We start from the raw sequence: 16268 nt of genomic DNA, 5'->3' as shown, positions 1-16268 counted from the left end.
CCTTGTGGGGGCTCTCCATAGGCGTAATGGTTTTTCTACTGTACAGACCGTATTTTCTATTGTCCTACACCAACCCTACCCCTAAACCTACCCCTTACAGGAAACTTTGTGCATTTTTAGATAAAAAAAAAACTTCATTCTGTGTGATTTATTAGCTTGTTTACCCGTGGGGACCTCAATTTAGGTCCCCACCGTGACATGAGTCCCCATGAGTCTGTGTGTATTCAGGTTTAATTCCCCACCAGAATAGAAAAACAGGTACACACACACACACACACACACACAGTCTAACTATTCTGGTCACATTCAGGGAAACATCCTGGCTGCTCTCATTAGGCAAATGTAGATGACAATGTGTGTGCGCTGCCGACTGAGGCAGATATGCAGGTTCGCTGGTTAATCTCTGGACAGACTAGCCAGTCTAGTCTTTAGCTAATGAAGTCCAGGGCTTAAATATCTGTTCAGTTAGTGTCTCCCATATCAAACATATTGGGCTAAGCTAGTTTTTAAGGCCTTGCATTTCTAGGCCAGTGTGTAACACAGAGCTGAGCCTCACTGTGGGGTTTAGACCTGTTATCTTTCTCATCTGTCTGCCAGACTACAAACCATCCTCTGATTAATTAAAGATTAGACCTAATTAAATGAGAAATGCAACCAGGGCTAGTTTCTAAAAGCAGAAGGCATTTGTTTTTCAAAAGTCTTACCCGTTCAGCTTTGATTAGAATACAAAAATGTAAAAGTAATTATTATGACTTACTTGCATATATCACATTAAGAAATGCTTTGCCACCCGATCTTTGATCGGTTTTTCTTTTTTAGCTTCCCTGGGTGTTTGATTGAGTACAGACTGGGACTGAGATCAGGAATAATACATTATACAGATGTTTTCATTTCCAAAGTGACGGAAATAACTGTGCTGACGTGAACATGCAGGGTGTGTGTATTCCTCAGGGTAAGCATGTGACTTTTTGTGATTAATTATACAGCCATAGCCTCGACTTCAAGGTAAGCAAGGGGACATGGCTAGTAGGCTGTTCCAAATTAACTTACACAGCATTCTTGAGTTACAAATAAATGACTTATTTCGGAACATGGACTACACATAAACATGAAAAGTGACAATTTTTTTTAGCATAGTTCACCCAAAAATGAAAAATGTGTCATCATTTAGACACCCTCATGTTGTTACACCTCTCATTTGTCATAGTAAAAGCTCAAATAAGATGTTAGGATGGAGGTCCAAGTTGCTCTTTTCCATCAGATTAAAGTGAATTTATGATCAAGCTCTAAAATAAGCAAAAAAGTATCATACATGTAACCTACAGTGAACATATGGCTACTTTTATAATGTTATTTTTGTCCTTTTTGGAGTTAGTAAGGACAAAACATAATATGGAAATAGGCTGCTTGGACATTCTGCCTAAAATCTCCTTTTTTGTTTCATGAAAGAAATAAAGTAAATCATTTCATTTTTGGGTGAACAGTCTCTTTAACATTGATTCAATCATGCATATTCAACTTGAAAAGGGATTTAAAAAAAACGAAATATCTCCCTTTGGAGTGGACTTTGAGATTTGTAACTTTCTAGATCTTTTTTATGCCCAAACATACACACTACACACTGACTAAAATTAAAAAAGTGAAAAAGCATAATAGGACCCCTTTAACTAAGAGTTTTCTCAGCCTTACTGGTGTTCCTGCAAAAGGAGCATGATCACAATTCTCCTGCCAGGATCGATTGAGGCTGAGGACGAAGTCCTGAAAGAAAGGATGTGTTCTGTTGAAGACTGAAAACCCAACGATGTTGACTCGTTGATCAGCTAAATCGTCCAATTGTAGCATAGAGAATTCCTGCAAGGGAAGAGAAAACGTTTGAGTTAATTCACCAATATGAGTGCTTCTTATCAAGATGCCAAGCTCAGGTCCCTTGTCGAATCTAAACAACCTAATGATGCCCATAGGAAGTAAAACAATACCGTCAGGCTCATTAACAAGCACTGAGGTAATTCTGCCAATTCCTGGGCCAAGTAATTCAATTCAGCAAAAGTTAATGCTCAGGAGAGCAAATCCCAGCAGCTATTGTGCTTCAGATCCAATGAGGAGCACTTTGGAGATCATGCGAAAGCCGGTGAAAAAAGGTCCACAGTGTTGTCAGTCTGCGTCCCGGCACATGCAGTACATCTACTGAAGGTTAATAGAGATGTCCCTGCAGTTCCTGCTGACACTATTACAGTCTATAACTCTGTCAACGTCACTGTCTCAGGGGACGCTGATGATGTGAAGAGGAAGAGGTGTTATAGTGCTGGACCCATGACAGATAATATGAGACGACATGAGAAGAGAAGATAAAAGAGACAAGGGGAGAAGAAACGAGACAAGAAAAAACATAATGAGAAGAGACAGGATAAACTGAGACCCTTCTCGGAGAAGAGAAAATTGAATGAGAAATAACAAGATAAAATGAGATGACACTACATATGACAGGCTGAAAAATAATGAGATAAATTGAGAATTAATGGCTCGTTTCCACCGATTGGTACGGTTCAGTAAAGTACAGTTCGGTACACATTTATTTCCATTTCCATTGTCAGAAGTTGTGAATGGTACCAAAATAGCGAACTATACCGTACCACTTTTTTTGGACCCTTCCATTGGGGTACCTAGCACAGTAGTCCGGTACCTAAAGGGTGGAGCTAGACTGTAACAAAGTTCGTAGTTCGGGAAGAAGGAGGCGGGAACCGGCGAACATTCAAATACTTTAATAAAATAAATCAACACAAAATGAAAGTAAAGCTCCAGGCCCTCGCGGACGACTGCCGCACACAAAACACAAAATAAGGTCCAGGCCTGGTCCTCTCTTGTCTTGCACTGTTGTCACTCCTCCTTTTATCCTTCCGGAGCTCGAGACCGGTGAGTGGCCAGGTGTTGTGCATTATCACTTACTCCACCGGCCTCACTCAGTTCCCACGGCTCTCGGCCCCGCCCCCACTCGTCACATAGACTCACTGCAGAATGCTGATTGGTTGACAGAGAATCGCCACTTGTGCATGCTACAAGGGGAATGACAACACAAGGGGAATGAAGCGTCTCCTTCACTTGTTCCGCCATGCTGCTCATGTGTGTCGGGCTTGTTTACATCAGAGTGTGCAAACATATAACAGTGTATTTTACACTACGCCTATCAAGTAAGGGTACTGTTGGCAGTTGAAACACAATCCAGATTAGGGTGTTCCGTCCCGAATTGTACCGTGTTCTGTACTGTACTGAACCGTACCGTTCGGTGGAAACGAGCCATAAATGAGAAAAGATGAGACTAGATGAGAAGAGAAGGATGAAGTGAGACTAGGACGACAAAGAAGAAAGAAGAATACATGGGAAGAGATGAGATGAGAGTAGACAGAATGAACTGAGACTAGATCAAAGAGAAGAGAAGACTAAATGAGAAAAGATGAGATGAGACTAGATAAAAAGAGAACGGATGAAGTGAGACTAGACGACAAAGTATAAGAGATGAGACTAAATTGGAAGATATGTGTTGAAATCAGATGACAAGAGACGAAACAGAATGAACTGAGACTAGAAAACTGAGAAGAGAAGATTAAATAAGAACGTATGAGATGAGACTAGATAAAAAGAGAACGGATGAAGTGAGACTAGACGACAAAGTATAAGAGATGAGACTAAATTGGAAGATATGTGTTGAAATCAGATGACAAGAGACGAAACAGAATGAACTGAGACTAGAAAACTGAGAAGAGAAGATTAAATAAGAAAGTATGAGATGAGACTAGATAAAAAGAGAACGGATGAAGTGAGACTAGACGACAAAGAAGAGAGAAGACTAGATAGGAAGAGACGAGATGAGACTAGATGAGATGAGAAAATGAACTGAGACCAGATGACAGAGAAAAGAGGACTAAATGAGAAAGGATGACAAGAAATGAGGTGAGACTAGATGAGAAGAGTATGGATGACTAGACAACAAAGACACAGACTAGAAGAGATGTGACAGAGTGATTTTCTTGTCTCAACTTTCGTATCTTGTCTTATTTATAGTAGACAAGATACAAGAGTTGAGACAAGAAGAGACATGATGAGATAAAATGTAACAAGAAGTGAAAAAGACTTGTGAAAAAGGACTCGATGAGAAGACAAAGGACTAGCTAAGACTAGAAGACAAAGAAGAGAATGAGATGAGGTGAAACTAAATAAGAGCAAAAAAGAAGAAGAGATGAGGCCGAAAAAGAACAGTGAATAGTATAAGAGCAGGAAGCGTGTTGAAGCCATGTGTGGAAGAGGGGTCAGGGAAGGCGCGCAAATGATCCGGACACACACAATAGCAAATCCCCAGCCTTACATGAGGTAGTATGCAGTAAGACTGAAGCACCTCAGATCAAAGACAACACAATCCTGCCCTCTCATTACAAACACAAAGCCAGATGAGGACAGCCACCCGGGCCAGGGGTAGCACACACCGCATAGGATTAAAGCCTCTGCCGAGAGGACAGGAAGAAAAGGAAAGGAACGCAGTGTCATGGGAGCACAGAGACAAAAATGCACTGCAGAGCTTCAGGAGACAGTTTGTTTCAGAGGAACCCGAGGGAAAGAGACCGCTGAATCTTCTTGTAGATAACAGAAGCTCCTTTTTTCTTATTTTAGAGGCGGAGCGGCCTCTCTGATTCACTAAAGAATGACCATGTCAGCTTTTGATTTGAATAAAGGCCTGCCTCCTGCTCTGATGACAACACAATGCTGCAAATCAACATCAAAACATGCTCATATGTGACCCTGGACCACAAAACCAGTCTTAAAGGCACAATATGTAAGATTTTTTTATTAAAATATCCAAAAACCACTAGAAAAGTGTTATATAGGTCGACTGTGGCATAATAAAAGCTTCGCTGCTTTCGAGCCGTGTTTCACACTCGCTCAGCGGCCTCGTTTCGCTTCGACGGCTTTCAGCCTCACCCTGCTTCATTCTACTACGTTAATAAATCATTAGCTCATCCATGAACATGATTTCTGCCCGAGTCCCGTCGGATTGCATCGGCTGTGGGGATGAAGACCACAACTCCCATGATTCCACACTCCGTCACACGGCGTCATCAAACTACTTTGTCTATTTATTTATTTTGAATACGCGCCCTCCAGCGGCGAAAATTACATATTGTGCCTTTAAGTCGCTTGGGTATATGTAAATATACCACCTCCAGCACTAAAACCTTTTATTTAAAACTCTCACACTCACTGCAAAGTGTCAAACTTTAAACTTAATTAAAAAGAGCAAATAATAAAACACTTTTCATTAGCAAACAATTTTTGAGACATATTTAATATATTAGAAGCCGCAAGCTACAATCTGTTGCTGGCGTAGAAAAAAAAACAAAAAAAACATCAGAGTAATGCTGCCGACAAATCATAATCCTGCTGATTCTATGGCTTTGCAAATAAACCTTTATTGTAAATGGACTCATATTGATTAGCATATTAGAGTGTGTGAACAGTTGACCCTTCCTTCATATACTCCCTGGTGCAGTCTGACAAGCCCGACGGGAACGGACCTGTAATTACTCTCAGAGCGCATGTTAATACTTCATTAAAACAGAGACAGTGTAAATGAGCCAGTCATTAACTGTGGCGCACTTTGGGCCACTCATACACGACACGAAAGGCCACCGAATGTCCCGCAGCACGCGTGGAGTGTATGCATGTGTGATTGAGCAGACACTTCAGCATTTACTAAAAATGAACTGCCCACTATTAGAACCAAATTGAATGACAAAAGCACATAAGTAGTAAAACGTAAATTATGAAAATTGAATATATAAAAATAAAAGTAATTCAAAATATTTAATTAGTTTGCAGTCTGAATTAAATGTTATGAGACAAAGACAGTTGAGGACTTTCAATTTGGTTGTTCTATCTATTTGTCGCATGCAAAAGCAAACACAGAGAGCAATCAGTATAGTCTGATTCATGAACAAATTAATCATTTTCTTGTTTCTTGTTTGAATCAGTCTGATGAACTCTAAATGAACTGAATCAACTCACTGAATTGATCTAAGCAGTTACTGAATCAAATATTTGATTCACTTACTGAACTGTAAGTCATTACTTCCAGTGAAGTCCCTCTCAAAATGAAGCAATTTTAATAATAATTTATTTATAAATCTGTTTCCTTTATTTCAATGTTCATCAAATTTGTGATGGTCTATAATTACTTTTTTTCAAATTATGTTTCCATAAAAATATTTATATTGTGACATATATCATCAACAAAAATGTAATTCCAAACTAATACTGCCGTTCCAAACTAAACTGACTTAACCAATAACTGCTGCCACAACCAATAGAAAATGTACTCAAAAATATCTTTTAATTCAGTGTAGCACAATGTGCTAAATATTCATATGAACTATTTTTATTTGGCTTTTTTTTTTTTTGGCTTTTTAAAGAACCAGGCAAATAGCACTGACTTTGGTGACTAAGGCATAATCTAAATAAGCCTAATTTGCATAGAAAGGAGGCGTGTTTGCTCTAAAAAGAATAATAATTAATTCATTTAAATACTCAAAGTGCAACGCTACTTCAGCACACTTAACATCTGGCTAAACTGGACTGCAAGTGGTTAGTGAACAATACAGGTTTTTGCGCCAAAATACCACAAATCACATAAAAACCAAACACACAACAGTTCTTTAACCGGTTGACCAGCATAAGAGAAGAAGCATCTAGGAGACAGTTGGACCCCTGGGACAGCAGCTGCTCCTGATCTCTGGCAGGTTGACAGAAGAGAGACAAGAAGAGAGGACAAGAAAGAGAGAGAGGAAGGAAAGAGACTGGATAGAGGAGAGGGAAGAAAGGTGAGGCGCTGACAGGCTGGCGATGAGCCCCCTGACACAGTCTGTCACCTGAAGATCAATCAGAAAAGCAGAACCTGGGCCAGCTTGCTGCTTCACCGCTGGCAGACTCTCACACACACATACGGGCATGCACACATGCATATTGTTTGTTGTGGCACAGCCAAACAGAGTTTGGAATAATGAGCTCTCGGGAGAAATGCTAAACCTCGATAGGTGGTAAAACAGTAGAGGGTCCGAACAGGTCTGACACCCAAACCAAATTCAACCTCCAAAGACATTATATGTTTATTTAATTGACAATCTAAAGAGGACAAAATCTGACAATATAATATTCATCATGACAAATAAAGGCATTCCCACAGGTTTCAGAGTATAAAAAGAAATAAACATAAACAAATGCAAACTAATGAATTTAAAGCAACTCTTTGGCGGCATCCAAAATATGCACACTTCCCTACTATATAGTAGCCGAAAAATGTAGAATGTCTAAATTCACAGGATTTATAAATCAGCAGACGAAAAGTACTTAATTCGTGTGAGATTCTGGACTGCTCAAGCAATGGACCGTGAAGATGTATTTCCAACAATTTCTTTTACATTTTCATTAAAAAAAAAAACTTTATGTACTTTAAAACACTGTACTTTGTATTATATTACCTTTGTATTAAATTACAGAAAACTAGTTAATGCTGCTGCATGAGCGTTTCTAATATAGCTAATGCTGGGTGCTTTCATGAAGCTTCAAAACCTTTGCAAATCATATATTTCGAGCCAGTGATCGGAGCGTGTATCAAACTGCCAGTCACATGATTTCAGTAAAGTAAGGCTTTGTTATATCATAACTTTTGAAATGCTTAGAAATTTCAGTTGTTTGTCGTTAGGGGTGATCTCTGTGAACCCATGTCTATATGGGTTTTACATGATCTCAAATCAGTTTTTAAAAAATGTTAAATGACACATTTGTATAATAAAAAGGAAGGGTTGTAGCTATTAGTCTCTTATTGGTCTGATTAACACATTTCGAAAGTATAGAAATATTGAATAATTTTGCAACGCCAATGGTTCAACTGACCCTTCGCAAAGATCCGCCCCCCTTAGTTACTGTTGCTACGTCCGACATGCCATGACATTCTCACGTCATGTTCTCACGCAGTGAAAAATACATTGTGGAGCAAAGAGGACACTGACAACGTGCCGACAGACAAGACAGAGCAGGTTACTTCTGGTATGAAACCAAGTCTCAGCTTTCAAATGTAGTAATTTTTTTATGTGACAGATCACTGTAGCGCCTCAGTTCAGTTCAAGCGGCACGGTAACCAATCATCTTTTCATATTTACTTAAAGCACAAAATAAACATGAATGAACATCAGAAGGTATTTTATTTCAACTGCGGAAAGAGGTCAATACACACCATTTTTCAAGTTTAAATCCACCAACGTTAATCTACTCTCCAGTCTGATCTGTTTGTCAGACAAAATAGCAGATTTGGCGTCATGACTGGTCAGCTCGCATGTCAAACAAGCTCCTTGCGAAGGGTCGAATTCAAAGTTTCAAAAAGCTTCATTTCTCCCATCACAAAATAACAGCTGAGGGAGTGACTGCAAATTTGACATCTTTCTCTCTTCTGACCAACGTAATCAATATTTTTTCCCTCTTTTCTAAAGTGATATAAATACATTTTTCTTTTGCTATTGGAGCAAATGGGAATGTAAAAATTATATTTTATAGTTATAGTTCATGTTCACCACTATAAAAGTTTACCCAACTATGATGACTTTCGTTTTTGAGAACCCCGAAAATATGAAAAGCATCCAGGGACACTTTACTATTCCATGAGGCCACAGGTGAGGATTTGTAAACGGCAGTGAAGCAAAGCAACTGACACTGTACATGGCGAATGTTGTACATCTGGATTACATTCATACTACATACAAACAAAGGTTTCAAAACGGGGTTTTCACACCGATGCCATATAAGAACCTTTTTGGGTTTCCAAAGAAACCTTTCTTAAAAGAACCATTTTTCATAGTGTGAAGAACATTTTAATAAAAAAAAAAACTTTTCCACTATAAAGAACCCTTTTGTGTAATGGAAATGCTTTATAGATTGCACATCAGTTTTGAATTACTTTTTAAACGGCCGCAAAGTAATTACCTATTCAAAAGAAGTGCCTACTCAGAAAGGAAGCGATTTCAGATGAACTTCAGGAACTTAGAGTCCAATCTCAACTATTATGTGACTCACTTAATGTGCTGTACTCAAATTGCGGGCGTGTTGAAACCAAGATTTAGGTGTTCGTTGTGGGTGTTAATTGATTCCTAGCGAGGTGCTGTGTTATTATGTAGAAGATGCTGGTGTTGGGATGTTCAGAGTAGCTCGCTGTGAACATCCTTCATGGTGTTGGTGGAAAAGTGCCAAGAGAGAATAAAACAGACTTTCTGTCTGACAAGAGGAGACAGATAGTGTCTTTCACTCACTGAATCACTCGTTCATTCAGAGATTTACTCACTGATGAAGAAGATTTACTCACAGAGAACTGACTCTGTAATGGCTAAGGCTCAAAGAAAACCTAAGAAAAGGCACTTAAATACCAAATCTTGTGAGAAGGGAATTTAAAATGCTAAAACTTTGTCCTGTTTTTTTACACAAATATATCATATTACTTCAGAAGTCTTGGAATATAGTGCATGATTCATATGAACTATTTTTATTTGGCTTTTTTTTTGTGGCTTTTTAAAGAACTAAAAAGTAGATATTCGTTATAACTGCATGAAAAAGAGCAATCAACAAAGTCTTTTGAATATACTTTTGTACTGCACAGAGGAAAAAAAACCATATGGTTTTAAAATGACATGAAAGTTAAATAAATGATGATGGAAATTTCATTTTTGGGTGAACTATCCCTTTAAACATATAAACAGCAAAAAAGAAACATTTTAGGTTTCAAGGAGAACTGTATTGTAGACTTGAGCTGCAAACCGAATAGGATATCAATTTTCTCAATGATAATGTCAGTTAAGCGACATTCTTTTACTCCATGAATTAAAGAGGTAATAAATGCTGATTTAAACCACCGCAATAAAATCTCTGAGTCATTATCTGAACAGCTGAAATTTTCACACAGTGTTTTTGGCAGATATAAGTCATTTTACGCTTGTATTAACTGGCATGTAAATTCATGGCATGAATCGGAGAGAGGGATCCCTGCTGACTGCTAATGATTATAGTTGTTGACAGTGCTGAGTACATTGTGGAAAGAGTTTTCCCTCTCTTTCTCCATCTCTCTCGCTCTCACACAATATATGGCTGAACATGTGATAGGATTACTATGTGTGAGCCTGTATTTTACAGTCATCTCATTGCTTAGACTCGGAGATTGGATTCACACTATCACATATATATATAATTCTAGCCCATGGAATATTGCAATGTGACTTACATCTAGCAAAATTCAGAAGGAATGCCAAAAATGACATGCAATGCCACATCTTCATCATAGTCACTATGTTAAGACTTTAAAGTATTGTGTAAGTTTGTAAAGTTGCAATGAAACAGAAGTAGAGACAGATCATATAATGATGCATATCAGAGTGAAAAAGACTACTAAAAAAAGAAGGGAAAAAACTGTAGAGCTGGGACTTGGTTCTATCGTTTGCAAATCGAATGAAAAAAGGGGTGTAAAGTGGTGTTTTAAGTGGACTAAATGATTGGAAAAGTCTGGCATACTTCACCAAAGAGAAGTCTGTCGTTTTACCAAAACATGCATTTGGAAAACAGACTGGATCAATTTTCATTTCATGCTGACTTTAAGTTTCATGCTATAACTAAAGCAGAAGAGATAATCAGTTTACGTGTGTTCCATGCTGCCGTTTGAAGTGGAAGACATTGTTTTTATCAAATATGATATGACCAAATTACACACACACACACACACACACACACACATCTTATAATCACATTTTTCTACAAACAGATCATTGCGTCTTAAAACGCAAAATGATTGAGTACTTCACATCAGCTTTCATTTTTACTTCTCACAAAATTATAGGCCTACAACAACAGTCCGTCTGACATAAAACACATTACACTACTGACAGAATAATCTAGTGCACTTGATTAATCTAGTGTCCACAAACGTCTTCATAAATATCGCATACATTGTTGGCACTTGTTTCAAATTCCAACCTGTACTGGAAACAAAATTGCATTGCGTTTAAATTATTCACAAATTACAAATTGACCTCTGATGGCATGAATAAGCTCTGAGGTATAGTAACAGAATGCATAACCACTTATAATATGTCAGCACTCTGAAAAATGCATGCATACCTTTGTGCAAATGAGTTTGTATGTGTGTATGTTTGTGTGAACGAGGAAATGAGACAAGGCCGCAGGTTTCAGGGGGAAGGTGATCTGTCTAAGTTGACGGAAATGAGCCTGGTATTATCACTTTGAGTAGCCCTTGGCATGTTCTTATCAGTCTCTAGAGGCCAAGCTGCTCTCTTGTCACTCACCTGCCCACATCATACTTTTGATACTTCCAAAGTCAGAGGGTGTCTGTCTCTGTCTCACGACCGCAAAAACTAAACGATTAATAATGAAAACAACTGATAACAAATTAATGATCAGTTAGATAAGTCTACGCCATTTACGTGAGCTGTTGCATAAAACAATGAAAATGATGAATAAAAGCAGTGCATACTCCAATAAAACATACTAAAATAATCTTTGTTTTATTAACAACTTTGTTTTTGTTTTTTTAACTGTGTAGATACTTTTACTATATCTGTTTTTATAGCCTTCAATTCGCACATTGGAGAATAATATTGGGCAGGAAGTAGAACAGGTAGGTTATTCAATAAAATACATTATTTATTTATTTTTAAAATATGATTAATCTATTAAAATCTAGTTTAACTGATTATAATCATTAGTTGCAGCACTAAAGGTAATTTGCTGAAAGCCCACTATTTTTGATATATAAAGAATACAAACCAGAAGGAAAGAAGTGGCAGAATATCCAGCTCTGTCCTCCGATGTGTTGACCTCTTTATTATTATTGCTGTAGTTTTTTTGGGCACAACAAATCAGGTTTCTGAGTGCGAACTGCATTGTCTAACCTCTATCTTGAGCAAACCACTGGCTTTATGCCATTTCGTCCTGATAGATTGTGTCTTGAAGCAATAAAGTCTGGGTCTGGCATATGTCTCTTTGTCAAATAAGACGCTAATCGACAACAGAGCTGTCGTTCAGCATCACGGACAGCTCACATAGCACAAGATGGTTATTTTACACCTTGCCCACATTTTTTAAGCCAAAACGAATCCGTTGATAGATGTTCCATGTGAACAGTGGAGAGAAACTGACAGTGATATTTAGCTGTTACAAAAGTAGCTGGAACACATTAAATTATGCAAATATATCTAGTAGAAATGACAAAAGAAAAGCAAATTATTCTGCTATTGGGTTTCGTGTGGGGTTAGTAGTTTTGTCTAACTCTCACAGTGAGGTGGATATCACTATACCGGCTGTATACTGTATGAAAACAGTAGCCAACCAGCTCAGGGATCCCCCAGGGATCGGTGATTGATCCCATGCTGTTATCTCCAAATCTCTTCTCAATGTAGCTGGACCAGCTCCACCTCACCTTTCATCAGAAATAATGGTCTGTCTTGCATGCTGTCCAACACCTGAGATTAAATCACAACTGGACAGAACAGCTCTTTCTCTCACCATCAATATGACAGTCATGAAGCTCTCACTACTGAAGTGCAGACAGACCTTATTTAAGATTATTTGAGATCATATTTTATTTTACAGCATTAGTCTCTGATACACTCACACTGTGTTAAATGTGCAATTTATGTTTGAGATTTTGACATTTGGTATTCATTTGATTTTTTATTTGGTCATGTATATCAAGTAGGCTGTTTGTCTATTTGAAATCAGTGTGCATCACTTTAAGTGCCAAATCGTTCTCTCTCATCCAGCTCTATATGTCGTTCAAAGTATAATTTCTTTTTTTTTTCTTTAACTAAATCGCCTGAGTTGCTAGCATCTATCGAAAGTTTTATTAAAATTTCTATTTTAGTCTCACCATATACGCATATTGAAAGTTAAATTCTTTAAGGACAGGTTGCACCATTTAAGTTGAATTACTGAAATAAATGAACTTTTCCACGACATTCTAATTTATTGAGATGCACCTGTATTATAGAGATGGCAGAGTGATACAAAAGACATAAAAACAGCAAAAATACAGTAAAGCAGTCATGCCCCAAACATATGTGACTGCATAATATAACGCTTGATCGATCAGAAGCAAGTATTCCAGAGAGCTGTGTAATAATCGTGTAATAATAATAATAATAGTAACAAAACTGGCTAAGATGGCAGCCTGAGCACAGCTAATTGATAATTTCAGAGTAATAGAATATTATTTCAGACCCATTTATCCTTATGATAGATCGTCCGAGGCAAGACCGGACATGCAGATTGAATCAAGCAAACCCTCAATCGTTCAAGGTAGGGAGCGGCCACTGGCATCGCTTGCATCTAATGAACTCAATATAGCAGGTGCCAGAGATCAGGCACTGCTTCATGTTTTTCTCAGCCGAAAAATAAAAGATTGATCTTTTAGCACTTTCACTGAAATGAATCCCCCAATTGTGTAATTAGCGCAGGCGTGGATAAGGAGGTTTCAAACACTTTACATAATTATAAAACAGGGACGTTGTAAATCATCTGCTTATTGCCTGAGGGACACTTATGAAGGTTTTTTTTTTTTTTTTTGGGTAGAACGAATGTAGTCCATGCATATCTGCGCATCAGGTTAACAGCAGGAACTTTCAGCAAGTGCTATCAGCTCAATACAGTTGTCAACAGGGAGTAATCAAGGCCGCAGAGGAAGTAAGACTGCAATCAAGCTGACAGAAATGAATCAATATGCAACAAGGCTTAAGACAAGCAACATAAAGTTAGCCAGAGTTTGCGGCTAAAAAGAATGACTATTTTTAGCAAATATCTCAACATGGCCATTGGATCTGTGCTGAACACAGTTGACTGCAATAGCACATACTGGAAAGAAATGCATAATGGCCGCCAAATAATATAGTATTGCTTACAAGCTTTCATTACCTCTTAAATAGCATGGAATTAAATGTACAAGCTGCAAATATCAGGAAGATTTACAGCCTTTCTGATCACGTACTATTACAGTGCTTCTTTCATTACACACTCTATTGACCGCTGAGCTTTACATCCACCAAACAGAAGAGCAGGAACCATGAGAGGTCCTCACGCTTGAATAATGATTTGTGTGTACTGACAAGCATGATACGTCAGTGCAAACAACTTTGCTCAGACCTCACAGATCCATGTGTTGCGAACCTGAACGTTCTTAATGTGTTCAAGGGTTGTTCCACCATGTCACTGCATTGGAGGAGCCCAAGAGGGTGGAAAATGGATGCAGATGAGTTGATTTGGATATTCAGGAGCTAAGCTGGTGGTAAATGAGGTCAGCAAATAGGACAGGATTAACCTTTTCCACCTAAATTTGAATGTAATGAAACATAATTCAATAAATGAATTAAAATGTAAAGAAATTAATGTAATTTTTTTACAAATAAAAAAGAATTGTAAATAAAATTGAATATTGACTTGACAAAAGTTGACAAAAGACTTGACAGTTTTGAACAGACGGCCAAACAGATACAATAGATAGACAGACAGACAGACAATTTCTCTTCCTGTCATTCCAATTCAACTTCAACTCACCAATTCGATTCAAATTCACATTCATGAATGGAAAGGGAGCCAACTGTTTAATTTAGAATTTTAAACATGTTTCAGCCAGTTACTGACAATGTAGAAACTTCAAATCAATCCCATGTGAGATTCAATTATGATTCTGCCCTTAAAAGGAAGCTGTCTGTGTAGATATACATGCTTATGGGCCAGATGATATGTAGCAATATAATCATAGCAAATACAGATAATATGGCAATAATACACGAATGAACACGTGAACGATCAGCCTGATATCCTCAGCAGTTAGCAGCTGGACCATCCTGCTTGTATGTGCCTGGATGTATGACACTGCTCTGATCCCTGCTTGAAGCGCTGCGGTGATGACATGTCTGACAGGGCGCATCAGGACCGCGTGGCAGGATTTAAACACGAAAAACAAAACAAACAGAAGACAGCAAGGGAGAGAGAGATAGAGAAAAAGAGTGGCAGTTGACGATGGCCATAATATGTGGAGAGGTGGCCCATGGGGAGCCCTGATGAGCATCAGCAACGATCTCCCATTCACACAACCTTCAAATGAGATCAGAGACCCCCAGCAGCTGATGCAGCTGAGCTGATGTGATTTATTTAATCCAGCCGAGTAGTTTGGAACTAAGGAGAACAAATCACTTTAATGGAATTCATGACGGAGACGTAGGAGTAGAGAGAGAGACAGACCAGGTCTGTTTCACATAGCTGCTGAAGCTCACAGCATTTCTGCTGTGTAACTGTGGCTTTAAAAAAACATGATTTCTGAGTTACTATATTGAGGATTTCCTTTGATAATGGCCATACATTATACAAAGTGTTATCAGGAGTTGGCTATTGAGAATTATTACAAACTTCATCATAATGAAATCTAATAATAGGCCTACATGAGGAAGGGGGTCATATTTACATTCAAATGGTAATTAATCTACTCAGAATGGAAGCCAAATCCCAAAGTACAACTATAAACTCAGATTTACTGAATAGAAAGAGTTTTTTTCTGTGCCCGTCACAGCATGTGTAAGCGCAAAAGATGTATTTTTCTTAAAGAATGGGCGAGTAGATTAGCCCATTTATGTTGCTTCATAAAAACAGAAACAGCTTTGGATTAGGTCCGTCTGCCTAACATAAATGTAAATGTCACACACACACACACACACACACACACACACACACACACACACTTCCATACATCAACAAACACTTGTTTTATATTATGCCCAATACTTTCCATTGCCTTCTATTATTTTTAAATTGAGCTAATTGTATTTTATCGTCTAACCTTAAACCTAACATTTACACAAGACATTATTTAGTTCTTTTATTAAGCCATTTTCATTACATGCTGCTGGTAAGTATTTTAAAGTTTTACTATCTTTGTGGAGACATTTGGTCCCTTCAAAAATAGCAAAACCCTTCAAATAGGTCACATTTATGACAAAAATTTCAGTTATTTCAACTGAAATTGAGAATTTTGTGTGTGAATGAAAGATTTCCCTATGTAGATTTCACAATGGTTTCAAGTTGGTCAAGCAAATTTGCTGCACTGAAAGACAGAAAGCTACTTGCTACACTACTGACGATAGACAATGGACCTTTTTTGTCCACAAAATTTCACTAATGTGACC

The 16268-nt window shown here is 38.0% G+C and overlaps 1 protein-coding gene across 1 annotated transcript in view; it reads right to left on the bottom strand.

The window, feature by feature from the left end:
• LOC107718266 (glutamate receptor ionotropic, kainate 4) overlaps positions 1 to 16268 on the bottom strand; it is a 194207-nt gene that overhangs the window by 70627 nt on the left and 107312 nt on the right. The window contains exon 7 of the mRNA XM_016525261.1: positions 1690 to 1851. Coding sequence (XP_016380747.1) covers positions 1690 to 1851 — 162 coding nt within the window. The remainder of the gene's footprint in view (positions 1 to 1689; positions 1852 to 16268) is intronic.

Source organism: Sinocyclocheilus rhinocerous, unplaced genomic scaffold (genome assembly GCF_001515625.1).
Source record: "Sinocyclocheilus rhinocerous isolate Xijiao unplaced genomic scaffold, SAMN03320098_v1.1 scaffold1024, whole genome shotgun sequence".
In the NCBI taxonomy this organism is placed as follows: Eukaryota; Metazoa; Chordata; class Actinopteri; order Cypriniformes; family Cyprinidae; genus Sinocyclocheilus; species Sinocyclocheilus rhinocerous.
The sequence above is the reverse complement of the archived record's forward strand: the minus strand, read 5'-3'. Positions and strand labels throughout refer to the sequence as shown.